This window comes from Equus caballus, chromosome 7 (genome assembly GCF_041296265.1).
Source record: "Equus caballus isolate H_3958 breed thoroughbred chromosome 7, TB-T2T, whole genome shotgun sequence".
Lineage (NCBI taxonomy): Eukaryota > Metazoa > Chordata > Mammalia > Perissodactyla > Equidae > Equus > Equus caballus.
This window is the reverse complement of record NC_091690.1, coordinates 80096909-80115106: the sequence shown is the minus strand read 5'-3', so window position 1 is coordinate 80115106 and position 18198 is coordinate 80096909. Positions and strand designations below refer to the sequence as shown.

General features: G+C 40.5%; 1 protein-coding gene across 10 annotated transcripts in view; it reads left to right on the top strand.

The window, feature by feature from the left end:
* Positions 1–18198, top strand: part of RIC3 (RIC3 acetylcholine receptor chaperone) — a 51721-nt gene that overhangs the window by 12625 nt on the left and 20898 nt on the right. For 9 of the 10 annotated variants that reach the window (XR_002809317.2, XR_011440694.1, XM_070273373.1 and 6 more), the window contains exons 2-4: positions 7843–8069; positions 9061–9136; positions 11418–11511. Coding sequence is in view for 8 of the 10 variants with exons in the window: in XM_070273373.1 (XP_070129474.1) it covers positions 7843–8069; positions 9061–9136; positions 11418–11511 (397 nt within the window). In the remaining 2 variants the exon portion in view is untranslated. Of the gene's footprint in view, positions 1–7842; positions 8070–9060; positions 9137–10784; positions 10881–11417; positions 11512–18198 lie in introns of all 10 variants that reach the window. The other variant, XM_070273377.1, reaches the window with a different exon arrangement.

Genomic DNA, 18198 nt, shown 5'->3' with positions numbered 1-18198 from the left:
TTTTCCTTAAGCAAATTACAAACGGGATTTTTTAAATGTAGCTATAAAGTAGAACATTTATAATAGTGAAAAATAAAAAATAACCTAAATGTTCATCAGCTGGAGAGTGGGTAGATAAACTGTGATGTGGCTGTACGAGGAGATGCCACATAGCAGTTTGAGTGAGTGAGCTAGTGCTACGTCTGTCAACGTGGATGCATTTCTAGGCAAAATATGTGTCCCCACCTGGAAAAAAGGCAAAAGACAGAAGCTGGAGAAGCATGAGTACAGTGTGATACCATAATATAAAGGTTTTAAAATAAATTTTGGTAAAATATACATAACATAAAACATATCATTTTAGCTGTTAGGTGTACAGTTCAGTGATATTAAATACATTTGCATTGTTATACAACCATCGCTACCATCCATTCATAATACAAAGTTTTAAAACACTTGACTATACTGTATATTGTTTATGAACACATACTTACGTGGTAAAGTCTAAAAGCACACGTTCTAATAAGCACCAAATCCAGAGTTGTGGCTATCTCAAGAGGGTGGGAGGGAGAGTACGCAAGGGGCTCCAGTTCCATCTGCATGGTAGGTGGGTATACAAGCGCTCGTATGTTATTATCCATACTTTTTTGTACACTTGGAATATTTCATTTTAAAAATTTCTTTTTTAAAAAATAATTTCAACTAGGCGTCTCTAAGTGTTCATGGTCATGGACTTTTTAAACATTGTGGGCTGTTCAGTTCTAAGAAACATAATGGTACCAAGATCCAAGAGGTGAGATTGCTCCCTGTTGAGGACAGTTAATTTAGGAAAAGAAAAATCTCTTCCAAATTCAGCGTTCTGACCCCAGCCTGCCATCTCAAGTGTACCCTTGGTCACAGGTGTCAGAGGTTATAGGTCTGAGGCCTAAAGGTCTGAGAGAATGATTCTACAAAGAAAAGAAATACAGGAGGAGAGCAGGTTTTGGAAGGTGGAAATGAGTTTCACTTTTAGGTTTGAGATGATAGACGTACAAAAGGACGTATACGCTAATGCAGTTTAGAGATAAGAGGCAACAGCTTGTAGGAAAGGTCAGCATTAGAGCTATACATTTGGGAAATTATAATGGATACTTTGAGAATGAATGAGTTTGCCAAAGGAAAAAGGATAAAGAAAGAACAGAAGTTGAGACAAAATCTCAGGGAGAGGGGATTAAAGAAGAACCTGAAAGAGATAAGGAATAGGTTGAGGGATCAGTCAGTGGGGAAAGAAGTCAGGAGAGTGATGTCATAGAGATTAAGGCGGGAAAGTTGACAAGGATTTATTCAGATTAATTCAGTATTTATGGAATGACTAGTAGGTTAGTTACTTTTTTGTGTTGCAGAAGAGTCTTAAGAGTGAGAACTGAGGAAAAGTCATTGGATTTGATGGTCACGGTACAGTTACCATGTTGCTTGTAACTATACTTCTTGTCTGTAAACTCTGTAAAGACAGGGACTCTGTCTTATTTATCATTTTAATCTCCATGTCTGCCACAGTGTCTGGCACATTAAGTATTCAGTAGTAAATATGTGAACTACTACACTGAATATAAAATGCTCAGATTTCTCCTAGGATAATAAACATATTTTTACCATCTAGTCTGTCTGTTCCATTGCTCTGCAATTCCCTCTCCTACCTTTGAAAATAGTGTTCTCTACTTTTTCAGCACCTCTTTGATTCCAGTCTACAATCTCTTTATCAATAACCTCTTTTGAAATCAGTTTTAATGTTTCTCTCCTTCTTGCCACATTGTGACTCATTCAGTGTTGCTTTTTGAAACCTTGTTATTCTTCCTTTCTTACTCCTATTACTCACTCGTTAACTCAGTATAAAGAAGACAGTTCTAACAGAGCTGTATGGAGGTGGCATGGGCTTCCTGGAGGGAAATACTGAGTTTCCTGTTTGATGCTATTCAGCAGAGTTAGGACCACCCCTTAAGAGAGCTGAGGGAATTGAACACAAATGGTTAGACTAGATGACTCCAAAAAGAAATTACAGCTTTATTGAGATATAATTCACACACCATGCAATTTACCTATTTAAAGTATACTGTCAGTGGTTTTTAATATAGTCACAGAGTTGTGCAACCGTCACCACAATCAATTTCAGAACGTTTTTATCACTCTCCCTCAAACAAAAACCCATACCCATTAACAGTCACTCTCCTTCCCATTCCCCTAACCCTAAGCAACCACTAATCTGCTGTCTGTCTCTATAGATTTGCCTATTCGGGACATTTCATATTAATGGAATCATATAATATGTGGTTTTGCATGACTGGCTTTTTTTCGTTTAGCATTATATTCTCAGAGTTCATCAGTACTTCCTTCCTTTTTATGGCCAAATGATATTCCATTGTATGGATATACCACATTTTGTCTATCCATTCATTAGTGATGGACATTTGGCTATTATGAATAATGCTGCTATGAACATTTGTGTACAAGTTTTTGTGTGAGCATATTCTTGGGTGTATACCTAAGAGTAGAATTGCTGGATCATATGGAAACTTTACCCTTGTGAGGAACTGCCAGACTGTTTTTGAAAGTAGCTGCACTGTTTTACCTTCCCACCAGCGGAGTATGATAGTTCCATTTTCTCCACATTCTTGCCAACACTTTTTATTATCTGTCTTTTTGATTATAGCACCCTAATGGGTGTAAAGTAGTATCTTGTTGTGGATTTGACTTACATTTCCTTGATGGCTAGTGGTGTTGAACAAATTTTCTTGTGCTTCTTGGCCATTTATATATCTTCTTTGGAGAAATGTCTGTTAAGATCTTTTGTTCATTTTCAATTGGGTTATTTGTCTTTTTATTGTTGAGTGGTAAGAGTTCTTTATATAATTTGGATACTAGACCCTTATCAGATATATGATTTGCAAATATTTTCTTGCATTCAGTGGGTTGTCTTCATTTTCTTGATGGTGTCCTTTGCAGCACAAAAGTTTTAAAATTTGATGAAGTCCAGTATACCTATTTTTTCTTTGGTTTCTTGTGCTTTTGGTGTCATATCTAAGAAAATGTTATCTAATCCAAGGTCACAAAAATTTATGTCTGTTTTCTTCTTAGAATTTTATGGTTTTAACTCTTACATTTACATCTTTAATCCATTTTGAGCTAACTTTTAAAAATTTAGTATGGTGTGAGGTAGGGGTCCATTCTTTTGCATGTACATATCTAGTTGTCCCCATACCATTTGTTGAAAGACTGGATGGCTTTTAAGTTTCCTTCTAACTCTGAAGATTCTATGATGCTTTGTAGTATATAGGTTTCTTTTATCATCTAATCAGGTGGACAGTCAAGATTTCATGTAGTGGCCATCCTTCTCCCAAGAATACATTATGTCTAAAAACAGGGATTGCTGTTAGTCTTTTATCAGTTTCTTCTAGACTTCTCAGTTGCTTTCAGTTTTATCCTCCTTTGACTTTTATGATGCTGGTTTGCTTCTGGACCTCTTTGACAAGCTCAGTTTTCTTTTCTTCCTCTTGTTTACATGTAAGTTCACATACCCTCCAGTCTTTTTGGTATGTGAACCATTCACTCACTTATTTTTAATTAGCTTTCTCATGTAGGTTGCTTAGAATTTCTTCTCAAGCTTAACTACAGTCTAATAAAAATTCCCTCTGAATGTGCCACCAACACCTGGAATTGAACATGTGAAAAATGTACTCTGTCTGCCCCTAACATAAGCCCTTCCAGTTTTCCTCATTGTCTTCTCATATCTTAAACTGACCCTCGAGTTTTCTGACCCTCTCCTCCATTAGCTCTCTATTCTGTTCAGTATTAAATGCTACTAATCATTACATGGTAAGAGCCCTTGGACCTATCCTTTCCTTTTTGCAGCTATAGCATGCACCTCAGGCCCTTGCATCTCAGAGCTAAATTATTGCCTTTTTGCTGATTTCCCAGACCCTAGTTTCTTTCTCTCTGCGTTAGGCCCTATACTCAACTGCTAGATCAATCCCCTTCAAACACACCTCTCATTCAGTCATTTCCCTGATCCTAGACCCACAGTATCAAATTTATACACCACAAGTTAGCACTTAAACTCCTCCCACCTCCACTTCCCTCTCCTTTCTCTTATTACTTCCCTAAATGGAGCCAAACTAATTTGGTAGTTAACCTTATTTATTCTTCATTCTTATTTCTTTTCTCATGTCTTTCTCAGTGCCTGCATTCTTCTTTCTTCCTGGTGTGCCTTTGCTTCTCTGCTGTTCTGAATCTCGTTCCCTTCAGTGATTGATCTCATTTGACTCCTCTCTTCATTTTTTTTCTTTTTGCATTCTTTCAGTACTTAGACATTTAGTCTAGTAATAAGGTACTTGATACCTTGTCCCTTTTTTGTTGTTGTTTGTTGTTTTGAATATACTAATTTTTAAAAACGTTGTTCTATTTGGGAGCTATTGTTTCTATTTCATTTGTGGCTCTCCTCCTTTCCCACCTACGGCATAGAGTCCTCAACATAGTAACTGTCCAATAGATCTTCCTGGCTGACAGATCTATACAAGTTTTAGGGGGGATGTGTAATGTTTAGCATTATCATCGTTTTTCAGTTTTAGGAATGCAAAATAATGTCTTTTGTGCCACTACCTGGTTTTGAATTTTTATGTTTTGTTGTATGCCAAGTTTTGAAGACACTGTTCTTAGTACAGTAAAATGAAGTTCAACAACATATTACTACAAATATTAAATCTAGTTTATTGAACAGTAGCCACCTGATATATCAGATTCTCTCAAGAGAAAAGATAGCTTCTTGGATGCTAGCTAGGCAGTTTTTTGTTTGTTTTTTGCTGAGGAACATTAACCCTGAGCTAACATCTGTGCCAGTCTTCCTCTGCTTTTATATGTGGGTTGCTGCCATAGCATGAGTGATGAGTGATGTAGGTCCTTGCCCAGGATCCGAACCCACGAACTGGGGCCACCGAAGCAGAATGCACCGAACTTAACCACTACGCCACAGGGGCAGCCCTGAGCTAGGCAGTTTTTGAAGATGCTTTAAAGCCTTAAAGCCAGTGCTCACTGTTTAATGTATTAAGATCTTTGGCAATTTAATAGCAACGTAGTCACCAGCACACAGAATAAGGAGTGGTGACCTGGTTTTCTCCTTCTGTCTGAAGCTGTGCTTCTGTTGCTAACCTGCTCTTAAAAAGAAGCATTTCTTCTCATAATTTCCATGTCATCCAAAGTCAATATTAGGAGAGAAATGAGGATTTTTGGAGTGGAGCTTGGCTGAGAGAGGATACAAGGCAGAAGGCAGCTCTCAGGCCAGTGGCTCGCTATCTTACCTTCCTGCCTGTGCATCCACCTTCTTTCTTATCTCAGAAGCAGAGAGTTGACTTAAGATAGTCCCCAGTTCATGGCACCTGATTAATGTCATCAGTGAAAGATTCCTTTCTTGTGTTGTTCTTTTCTTTTAAACTCTTTATTTTCGATCCACATGCCCATTCCCTTCCCCATTCATGTGCACTCACTCCAGCGTTTGTGTTTTATGTCCTTATACCTACATATTTGCTTGAAAGATACATAGTACGATTATGGTGTGTCTTCAGCTTACAGAGTGGTATTTACTTATTTTTTTTACTCTATACTGTGCTTTTTAAGATATGTTCATGTTGCTGTAGGTACATCTAAAGTGTGATTTCTAAAAGCTACGTAGAGTTCCATATTTGTGTCCACTCCATTTTGATTTTATAGTCTTCCAGTTATAGAAATCAAAGTTACTTCAAGCTCCCTGGTACAACATCATCACACTGAACATTCTCGCACACTTCTATAAAGTCTGTAATTCAAATTTGGATATACACAGCCTTATTTGAGAATTTCTCCACCAGAGTGGGATCACTGGATCATAGGGCATAGACATATTTAATGTCCCTAAGTACAGCCAAATCACTTAGCAAAATGGGTCTATCAGTTTACATTCTCAGAGTGCTTGAGAGTTCTTGCCTTCCCACATCTTTACCAACCCTTGCTATTAGCCACCATTCTAATTTTAGCCCTTTGGAGAGGTTTAAGTGCTATCCCATTGTTTTAATTTGTATTTTACTTGTTGGTTTTACTTTGAATTTGATCATCTCTTTATATACTTGTTAACCATTTAAGTTTCGCTTTCTGAGTTCCCTACTCATGTCTTTTGACCATTTTTTTATTGGGTTTCCTGTGAGATTCATATCAAATTGTAGGAATTCCTTGTCTATTATATTTAATCCCTTGTCAATTTTAGATGTTGCACAAACTTTTCCTTGTCTATCTTCTATATTAATTATGTTCATGGTATTCTTTATTGAACAGAAATCCTTAATTTTGTTGAAATCCAACAGTTTTTCACTGTATAGTTTCTTTTGTTTTGTGTTGTTTTGATGAGGAAAATTGGCCCTGAGCTAACATCTGTTGCCAATCTTCCTCTTTTTGCCTGAGGAAGACTGTCCCTGGGCTAACCTCTGTGCCAGTCTTCTTCTACTTTACATGTGGGACGCCACCACAGCATGGCTTGATGAGTGGTGTGTAGGTCCATGCCTGGGATCTGACCCACGAACCCCGGGCCACTGAAGTGGAACATGTGAACTTAACCACGACGGCACCAGGGTGGCCTCTCTAGTTTCTATTTTTAGAGTCTGATTTATGAAGTCTTTCTGCTCTCTATTGTTTTCTGCTCTCTAGTGTTATCTCCCAGTGGTTTTTCCACACAAACCTGTTTACATGGCCTTTTGAAGGGATGTCTTTCTTTTCTTTTCCACCTATGGCTTTCAAGGAGGCTTGGCAGTGGATGATAATGTTTGGCTGCTCCTGATGGAGGAAAAACGCAAGAAAATTGATGCGCCCTCCTTTCTCTAAGCCTTCTGCTTCCACTCACAGGGATGAGCCCCTGTGACCCTGTTGGCACTGCATGAATCCTATCTGCTCAGCTACCCAAGCTCAGTACTCAGAATCTTCTTCCAAGCAATTTGGAATTATCACTAGTCTCTGCTGGCCTCTTGAAGAACATGCAAATAGAGGGGTTTTGGGATGAACATCTTCTTCCATGTTCACAAAGAAGCTAAAGTGGTCTGCAGAGAAAGGAGAATGAAGAAGATATGCACAGAAAGAGGCCTTATGGCCCCATAGAGAGTGAGAAAGATTGAGCTAGAATGTGAGAGTAGCTGTCCTAGATCCTGATGGCTTTCCAGTTTCTGATTCTGTTCTCTTCTGAGACCAGATTGCATTTCCTTATCTGTATTGGAGGTGGCTAACTGCTGTAACAGATATACTCCAAAGTGTATAATGGCCCTAAGACAATAGAGGTTTATTTTTCACTCACATAAACAGGTCCAGATGGTTCTAAGTTGGTGGAGTGGCACCAGTGGAGGGCTCTGTGCCACACAGTTATTCAGGAACCCAGGTTACGGGAAAGCTGTGCCACTTTCACCACATAACTTCCAAGGTCTCCCTAGGTGTCAGCATCCAGTCTGCAGAAGGGAAATGAACGTGGAGTTAAGTGCATGGGCAGTTTTATAGGCCAGGCCTTGAACTAGCACATATCATTCACATTCCTTTGGCTGGAACTCAGTCACATGGCTTCATTTAACTGTATGGGAAGCTGAAAAATGTCATTTGTGTGACAGGTGTGGACCCAAAAGGAAGAGAAAATGAGTTTGGTGAACAGTTAGAGATTGCCACATCATATTATCTGTGTGATACCTCTATATCCTTCTAATTAAGTTCTCATTTTTTCTCATACTTGAATTGGCTTCTGTTATTTGTACCTCAGTACGTGAGATGTTTTCATGATAACCATATTTAAAATAGTAGAAGAAATAAAGACTGATTAATTTCTTTTCTCAGGAAAGTTGGGTCGATTTCCACCTATGATGCATCATCACCAGGCACCCTCAGATGGCCAAAGCGCTGGGGCTCGTTTCCAGAGGTCTCACCTTGCAGAGGCATTTGCAAAGGCCAAAGGACCAGGTGGAGGCATTGGAGGAGGAGGTAGTGGAAGAGGCCTGATGGGGCAGATAATTCCCATCTATGGTTTTGGGATTTTTCTGTATATACTGTACATTCTATTTAAGGTGAGTGGAATCATCTTGATCATATTACATCAATGAAAATCTAATATCATTGTAATAAAAATCATTGTCGGCATTAAAACCCTTTACAGCTCATAACCCTTTTTCAAATCCATCATCTCTTTAAACCTTGCCTCCTCTTTATGAGGTACTTAGGATAGCTGTTATCTCAGTTTTACAGATGAGAAAATCTTCACTCAGGGCTTAAATGATTGGCCCCAGAACTCATAACTGAAACTGCAAATCAGGATTTGAACCGGGATCTTCTAGTTCCTGATCCAGTGAGCAATAAAGTTCAAGGCCCCCTCCCCCAATTTTTTTTGACTGGACATTTTTGCAAGCTGAAAAGGCGTAAAGATGTTCTAAGAACTTTTTTATTAGGATTGGCATAGTGATTTCCATGAAGCTACTATGAGGCCATATAAGGACTACTAATACCACTTTATCCTTCTTTCCCTCCAGGAGTGTGAAGTGCTGTTTTTAACATCATTTCCAGTAATTCTCCTGAAACAGGACTGCACATCCTGAAACTAAGCCTGATATTTCCTAGCTCTGGGGAGACATGGTTGGGTCCTTTAAAAGCAGACTCCCAGTTAAGTTCCACCTCCAGGCAGGCTTTGGCAGGCCATGGGTCTGGGCACTGTGAAGTGGAGGTAGGAGCGTCACTTTCCCCTTCTAACTAGATAAGAGGTGAGTTCCTTCTTGCCCAGGAATTCTGCAGGCAGCCTGAGTTGAGTCTTAGATGAGCATGGACAAGGCAGACGACCTGTAAAGAGATATTTTTTCCTTGTGCCTTGATAATGTTTTACATATAAACTTTCTGTTGGCTTTTTTTTTTTTTTTTTGAGATGTTTCTCTGATGATGCTATTTGGTTTAATTTCTGGCTTAATTTTTGTCCCCCAACCTTTTTTCCCTTCATTTGCTATGAGGGGTTCTGTGACTTTGAGGTTCTCAGCTGCTGTTGATGTGTGCTGTACCTCCTTCAATTCTCAGCTCTCCAAGGGGAAGACTGCTGCAGAGGATCGGAAATGCTCCACTGCCACACCTGGAAATACCCACAGGAGAATTAGTGAGTGCTCTTTCTGGTATATTCACAAGGTTGGAGTCAGACAGCTCTAATACAGCCAGAGGGACACTCTGTGGATATGTCTTAAAAGCATTTCTCGAAAGTTGCCCCAAATTAATCTGATGCCATTTTTACCTTACTTCTGGGAATTCTGAAAAGTTTCCATATTGATGTTGGCCTTTTAAGGGAGAGAGAGTTAGAAAAAGTACAAGACCGCCAGTTCACTTTTTTATATGTTAGCAAATTAATATTTCACATTTGGAATGGGTTACTTCTCATTTCCAGACTTCAGAATATTGGTAGCAAATATCTTTATTTCACAGAGGGAAAATGGAGAGATCAAGTCATTGCCGAAGTCAGTTATTAGATCTAGGGACAGAGTTTAACACTTCAGACTCTTGAAACATGGTCATCAAATATTTACTGATCAACTGGAATGTTCTGTGCTCGCTGAGGAAATGAAATGTACATGGCATGGCCCTTCCCTCTAAGAATTTATAGTCTAGGATGGATGTTAGGAAAAATAACTTGTGAAAGAAGAAGAAACTATAGAAAGAAGGGATTTGGTGAAAGCCTTATAGGAAATCACATCTAGCTGGGTGGCTGTGGAGGAGGGCCTGACAGATAGATGGGATGGCTTGAGTAACACACAGCCTGACACCAGGCAGCTGTGGGAAAGAAGGCCTGCAGAGTAGGTAGGTTAAGCCATGTTGTTGAAGGCCTTGGAAGCCTAACTGCTTTATCCTGGGGTTAATGAAATCTCAGAGGATTTTAAAAGAAAGACATCAGTAAAATGAAGTGGGGCTGGACCACTTGAGGCATCTGCCCTTGGCCCATAATTGCTTTTTGGATTTACTCTGGATTCTCTGTGGAACAAGATGTTCCAGTCACATTCTACCTTCCTTTTGGAGATCTTAACTATTCAGAGAATCCTTTAAGAAAGCTGCTGTGCTCTTAATTGAGATAGTGTTTAACTAACAGTGATGGTAAATGCATTGGTAAAACAATTTTTGAAAGGTTTGTAGACTCTTTAAAGAGCAGCAAATTCTGTGTCTTGTCACATAATGCATTTAAAACAAAAAGAAGTACAGTCATGCGTCACTGAGAAATTCTGAGAAATGCATTATTAGGCAATTTCGTCACTGTGTGAACATCGTAGAGTGTACTGACACGAACCTAGATGGTATAGCCTACTACACGCCTGGGCTATATGGTACTCATCTTAGGGACCACCGTCATATATGCAGTTCATTATTGACCTGAGTGTCATTTTGTGGCACGTGACTGTAAATACAATGAATTCCTAAGAGCAGCTGCTTTATAATGTAGTAGCAGTTATATCAGCTTGTTATCCTTCAATTTTTAATCATGGAGAAAATAAAAATAACCTAAGCATTTATGTCCTCTAGACACTTTACAAATATTAACTGCTTGAAGAAGAATTTGTTCCAGAAGTATTAAAAGGCCTTTGAAAAATTACATTTTACAATGACCCTCTAAGTGTATCTGGATAGAATAGTACTTGGTTATGAAACAGAAAAACTAGATTATCTACATAATGAACAATGTCTTATTTTCTTACTGCCTAGTTCCTTTCCTGGTTCATTTCGTGTACTGATTGAGTGATTTATTTTTTATGTTCTATTTTTAGGGTCTTGATGTTAGTTTCAGTAGATAGATGTGGTTTCTACTGACCCTTGTTGAGAAAACTACTTCTGGGAATCAAGGTTACACCGCTTCATCCCAGGTGACTAGGTCAGAAAACCTTGGGCAGGGAGGTTTCTAGTTCAAGGCTTCCTCTACTGAAGGAGTGTAACATTTAAACTATTATCTTCCAGTTGTTTTCAAACCTTAGGTTCAGGTAAAATATTGCTCATTTCAGGGTCTTCACTCCTTTTCTAAAGCACCTTATAGGTTTGGTACTTTACCCTCAAGCATCGTTTGGATTAGAAAGGGTAAGTTTATCTTCGTCATTTCTTCTTGGGTGACTGTGTAGGGGTGTGCTTTTCACCCTTGGTGTTTTGTTAGCTTATCTTTCTTAGTATTTCTGTGTGTAAGAGAGAGTGATTTATTCGTCAGTTGCTAAATATGTGTCCTTTAGGTCTCGCAGCACAGACCTCAGTGCCCTTTGTGTGCTGATTGGATCAGTGGGAGTGACTCTCTGTCTCTTCTCTGAGTCTCAGGACCAGCCTGGATTATTGTAGAGTGTTACAGCCAGCCATGTTTCAGAAAAGAGCTTAGGGAGTTGTGTGTGATGGTTCTTAGATTGATGCTTATTTTTCAGCCAATTTTGAGCTTGTTCAACTACAGGAAAAACTGAAAGAGACAGAAGAAGCCATGGAAAAATTAATCAACAGAGTGGGACCTAATGGTGAAAGGTAGGTTTTCACATAACAGGACTTAGGCTATTTCCCCTTTAGAGAATCAAGTCAAAATTTTGCTTTTCTTTGATTTCTGGGCCACTTTTTTTTTTTCTTTCCCTGAGGAAGATTCACCCTGAGGTAACATCTGTTGCCAATCTTCCTCGTTTTGCTTGAGGAAGATTTGCCCTGAGCTAACATCTCTTCCAGTCTTCCTCTGTTTTGTATATGGGTTTCCACCTCAGTATGGCTGCCAATAAATGGTGTAGGTCTGCGCCTGGGAACCGAACCTGGACCGCTGAAGTGGAGCATGCCGAACTTAACCACTAGGACATGGGGCTGGCACCTGGGCCACTTTTATATAGTTGTTAACTTATTTGTTATTTACATATTATTTCTCACTTAACATTTCCGTTTTCGTGCTATCAAGCAATCTCAGTTTATAAGAGTGTATCTTCTGGGTTGTGCACATTATTGTGAGAGCAAATTTGTGAGCATATCCTGCAGGGTGAAATAACTGGGTGTTAAGGCAAACAGTTTCCTAGCTGTCTAAAAAAGGCATAATTTTAAGTAGAACCAGATTATTAAATATTGTGCTTTCTATTTGAGACAAAATGAGAGAAGAGAGCAAGTCTGATCAGATGAGGCATGTGTGTTCTGTGTCAACTATGCCATAACAGAATCAGACATATAAAGTATGTATCAGGAGCCAAACTAGCCCTTTAGGATGCCCCACAGGAAAGACTTACTTCTCTTGCTAAAGGGCTGGTCACAGATCTGAAGAGGTAGGTGGTTGATGGAAGTGGGCAACAATTAAGAAAACATGCATGTAGGAAGGTCAGGAAGGAAAAACCAGAATGTGAGAACAAGGACAGATTCAGTTTGAGCTGGGCCTTCTGACAAGCATGGAGGAAGAACTGGAGGTGAGGAATAAAATCCCTTGCCGAAAGAAGTTTTGAAAGGTCCTTGCTATAGCTCCATGGGCTCCCTGTGGAGTCTTTGTCCCAGAAAACTGCTGCTCCACCTTGGCTCTTCTGTTTGCCATCCTTGGTGGTACTAGTGCCATGCCCCTTTCTCTGCTCCCTGGCCCCAGCCCTACCCATCTTTGGCTGGATAGGAGAAGAGTGAACACACTCAGATTGCAGCCTCTTTACTTGGCTTTTCCCTGCAATGTCTACAGTGCTGCTGAAATGACATTTATGAGGATGAACCTTACCTCTCTGGGCCCAGGAGCCCTGACCTTCTTTTGGTCCAGAAAGCAGAGTGACTACCTAGACTGTTCCCCAAAGTGGTAAGGTATATGTGCATAGCTATACATGAGAATGTCTGTGTGAGTGTATAATAATATTAGATATTTATTGAACCCTTACTGAGGACTAAGCTCTGAGCTAAATTCTTCATATACATTATCTAATGTATAAATATTTGTATGAGTGTGACTGAACCATGTTGTGGCCTTTTCTGGCCTTAGCCTGTACCACTCACAGTCTGGGTGGAGAGCTACCAGGCATTTATAGACCCTCATGCCTCAAAAAATATCTGTACCCTGGCTGTGGTCCATTCAAAGCCCAGGCCATGCCTAAGGGTCATGAAAACCATAGATGAATACCTGTGGGCAGGACCTCCCACCTGGGAGACCCAACCCTGGGCCTTGTATAAGAAACCACATGAAGATATCGTCTCACTATTACTCACTGCTAGTCAGAGTCCCTTAGCTCAGATCAAATAACCCCACCATCTAACCCACGCATAGCATCTGTCCATTGTCTAAGCCAGAGACGCAGCACTGTAACCTCTAACTACTGTCTGTCCTCTTTGTGCTGGAGTACTTCTCTGTATTTTATGTACAAAGGCAGAGGAGTTGTCCCCGCCCTGCAGCTGGAGTTGTGCCATCCCATTGTTTCTGGGGCTGCTGGTCCTAGCTCAGAACGTTTACCCCTTATAAGATGCTGAGGTATGGACTTGTCGAGAGCATATTGATTCCAGCCTGCCACATGGCAATGATTGTATAAAACGTTTTCCACAGTATCTCTCGGGAACTGGGGAGCTGCTCCCATCCACTGAAGAGAACATAGCTTGTGGCTCTCTTTCTCACACCTCTCATTTTCTAGTCCATAGGGATGTGACTTTCTCTCTGACACTCCTCACGCTAACACCTTTTATCCTCACGGTAGGCCCTGTGAGACTTCAGCCCTCGAAGCTGCAAGGACCAGCAGCCGTGTTTCCCACTGTCGCCTGTTTACCCTTAGATCCTTTCTCCTCAGCTGCTGTGGCGTTTGTTCTTCTTTGCGTCTGTGCTTGTATGATTATTGCAAGAGCCCAGAAAACCCTAGTATTTTTTCTCTCAGATAAAGATTTTATCATACCTCCAGGCTTCTGGGGGTCAAGGAGAGGATTTAAGACAAAGAAGACAGGTTCATCTACAGCCTTCTAAGTCCTTTTATATAATATTCACTCTATAGCTACAAGATTTTGTTTAAAATTTCAGAAATATGCAGTTTCTGAAACTTCATTTTAATGCTTATGTAAGAATCAAAACATTGGAAAGTTTTTAATATTGTCTAATAACACTTTTCAGACAGCTTTTGCCTGTGAGTGATATATGTCTGTACACGTGTTTAAATAACGAAGCCTTCTGGAAGGTTGGTTTTATGCCATTTTATGTCTGATATTAAGCACAATATCCAGCGCAAGGACACAAAGACTAAGGAAAGGGTCTAGGAATCAAAATTGAGGTGTCCTCATTATTGCAAAATTTCCTTCCAGGCATGTCCAGTTGTAATGGTTCACCTCCCAGAAGCATGGCATGGCCTGAGGGGAGAAGTGAGGGTGCAGCCTCTGGCAGCAGACAGCCCTGGCAGGCATGTTGAGTATGTTTATAGGTTGGTAGATTTCTAGCATGCTTTGCTGAAATATAAACTCTTTCAAGACAGGCTTAGTCTGTTTTGTTCATTGGGTTCACATGGTAGGTACTGCGTAATACTTATTGTTTAAAAAGAATAGATATTCACTTCTGATACAAGCATTTGTAGATACATTATCAAGGTAGAAGAATAAATCATGGTCATTCCCAGTTGAGATCTTTATCTTCATTTCCTGACCTCTAGATTCAGGGTCATACCTTCCATGTCTCAGCTCCCTACCCTTATCCTTATCAAACAATAAATCTCTCTTGCACAAATGAATGTCCAACCTGGAACTAATCATCTACCCTTAGCTGAACCTACTCTACCTTTACTGTTCCCCATCAGCAAATGGCTCTGCCATCTACTTAGTTACCCAAAGCAGAAATTAGATGTCATCCTTGATTCACCTTTTCCTTCACTTCCCATATCTAATCAATCACCATGTCTTGTCATTTCTTCCTAATTAATAAGTCTGTCTCCCTGCAAAAGACTCTTTAGGTGTACCAGAGCAGGGATTATCCTTCTTATTCCCAGAGCCTAACACAGGCCAATGGTAGGCTCTAAAAAAGTATTAGTTGAAATGGAAGAAAGAGTGAGTGAACGAATGAATAAATGCCTCTACTTATGTCATAGGTCAGAACTGTCTCATGTCGTTTCTTTTTCTCTAATTTTGCCTCCCTTCACTTCACTTTCTGCTTTCCGAGCAGATGGGTTATGTCTTTTGTTTTAACCCTTCAACAGGTCCCTGTTGCTCATGGTACAGTGCAGAATCTTTAACATGGCTTACATGGTCCTGCGTGACATGGTCCTGCACACCTCTACTGCACCAGTCTCTCTGTGGTCCAGCCACACTGGCGACTTGCTGTTCCTCTAAAATACTTGTGCACTTTTGCTTCTAGAACTTTGCGTGTGCTTTTTTCCTTTGCTTGGCTTCCCCCTGATCCCCACTCCACACACACTTATTTTAACTCTTGCTTGTCTTATAGGTCTCAACTTAGACATCATTTTCTCTCACACTCCCTCCCTGAACCCAGAACTTGGTTAGGTGTTCCTCCTGTGTGCTCCCACACCACCCAGGTTTGCCAGCTATTGTAAGCATCATATTACTTTCTGTTCATTTGTTAACTTTTCTGTCTTTCCTAATGCCTTGTAACCTTCTTGAGGATAGGGAATTTTCATTGTTCAAATTTGTATTCCTAGTGCTAGCACATGACAATGTCAGTACACGTTGAAGAAATGAATGAGGTAGATCTGAAAAAGTACTTTAAAGCAGGCATTCAGCAGTAGTAAGATACCTTCTTTGGTACCTATTTTGATTTGCTCTGCTGCTCATACAGCAGCCCTGTATGGTTATCAATGGTGGTATTATTTTCTCTGTAAGGAAGTGCATCTCAGAGACAAAGTGTGCCCTAGGAACATGTATTTGTTTTCTATGGCTTCTGTGACAAATTATTACAAACTTAATGCCTTAAAATAATACACATTTATTATCTTACAGTTCTGTATGTTAGAAGTCCTACACTGGGCTAAAATCAAAGTGTTGGCAGGACTGCATTCCCTTCTGGAGCCTCTGGGGAAAAATCCATTTCCTTGCCTTTTTTTTTTTCAAGGAAGATTAGCCCTGAGCTAACATCTGCCACCAATCTTCCTCTCTTTGCTGAAGAAGAGTGGCCCTGAGCTAACATCTGTGTCTGTCCATCTTCTTCTGCTTTATATGTGGGACGCCTGCCACAGCATGGCTTGATAAGCAGTGCATACGTCTGCACCTGGGATCCGAACCAGCAATCCCTGGGCTGCCAAAGCAGAGCGCATGAATTTAACTGATATGCCACTAGGCTGGCTTGCCTTTTCCAGATTGTAGAAACTGCCCACATTCCTTGGCTCATAGACCCTTTCCTCCATCTTCAAAGCCAGCAACATTGGGTTGAGACCTCCTCACATCATATCTCTGACCTTTTCTGTCTCCTTCTTCTCCTTTTAAGGACCCTAGATTACATTGTGTCCTCCCAGATAGTCCAGGATAATCTCTATTTTAAGGCCAGCCAATTTGCAACCTTAATTCCATCTGCAACCTTAAGTCCCCTTACTTATAAGATGATATCATTATAGGTTCCAGGGATTAGGATGTGGACATCTTTGAGGGGCGAGAGGATCTTATTCTGCCTACCACAGAAGGTCTTATGGAAAAGGGGGAATTTGAATAAGCCTTGCAGGATGGAAGGATTTCCTCAGGCAGAGTTTGGGGGGAAAATATTTCAGGGGGAGAGGGTGGCATAAGCAGCAAACAAGGTAAGAGATTCAAGGCATGTTTAGGGAGCAAAAAGTAATCTAGGTATCTGGAGTGGAGTACAGCAAGGCTGGGGTAAACGGATGGGGAGCTAAGTAATGGGAGAAAAACTAGGAGAGTCAACTGGGGCCAGACTGGAAAGTCCTGAATGGTAGGCTGAGAAGTTTGGAATTCATTGTCTTTATAGTGGGGTGCCTCTGAAGGCTTTTGAGAGAAATATCATGGTCTACTGTGCTTTAGAAAAATAACTCTTATAATGATATGCAGAGCAGCTACATGCTAGAAGGTTATTGAAAAAGTTCTAGCAAAAGGTAATAAATAGGCTGGTAAATAGAAAAGGGGGGCCAAATTAAGGGGACTTCATGGGGGAAAGAAAATCACAGGCTATATCAGGATTCCTTGGTTGCAAGCAGCCAATTCTGGATAGTAAAAATTAGGAGCGGGTGGCAGAATTTATTAGAACAGTATGGGGTAGCTCACAGTATCAAAGGACTAGCTAAAGATCCAGGTTTCAGGAAGAGTGGGAACTAGAGCAGCTCTGGGGATTTAGGGTGCAGGAACAAAGGGACGTTCTCTTCAAGGGCTGCTGCCAGCATGAATTAATGTGAAAAATTTTCAGATCAGCCTTTACTATGTTCAAGATCCAGTTTTAGGAGAAAGTACACTTGGCCCAACTTGGGTCCTGTATATGTCACTGAATTAATCACTGCAGCCAAGGAGCTGGAGTGTAATGATTAGCTATGAGCCACATGGTCACCCCTGATGGAGGGGTGAGGGGATGGATGGCTTCTTCCTAATCTGTGCCCTGTGAGCAGAAGAGGGGTTGGTTCCCCAAAGAAAAGGACTAACTAGATAAGAATAATGAAGGATAAGAAGAAGATAAAAATGCCCTGAGGCGTATCATGCTGTGTGGCAATAGCCTGCAGTCTTATGCTAATCTGAATTCTGTTCTAACCATGAATGTTTCATTCTCTCAGTGCTTAACTCTTGGATTCAGAATTTGATTATTCCTCTGGGTTTATAGCATTCAAAAATCTGGTGAGGTTATTTCTCAACTTGACCTTTTATTTTTCTAGCATCTTGGAATCTACCATACCCAACCTCTCCTAGCCTGCCTGTTCATGCATCTGCTCATGATCCTGGGCCCAACCAGGACCTGGTTTTGAAGGGTGCATTTAGGGTTAATTCCAGTGTAGTGGCAAGGTCTCCAGGTGGAAATGCCCTGGAGATAACTGGATTCATGAGACTGGCTTTTGTGTGAAAAGTCAAAATTAGAGGTAGAGTTTGGGCATCATTTGTGTAGAGGTGATGGTTTTATCTGTGATGCTGGGTAAGTTTCCTGAGGGTGTGATTGTAAGAATGGAGCAAGGAGAGTCCTAGGATTGAGCCTTTAGAAAAACTATGTTTTACGAGGTGGAAGGAGGGAAGTGAGCCAGGATTAGAGATACAAGGAATAGTTAAAGAAGTGGAAGGAATATGTAGGGGAGGAAGACATTTCCTCTACCCACCATG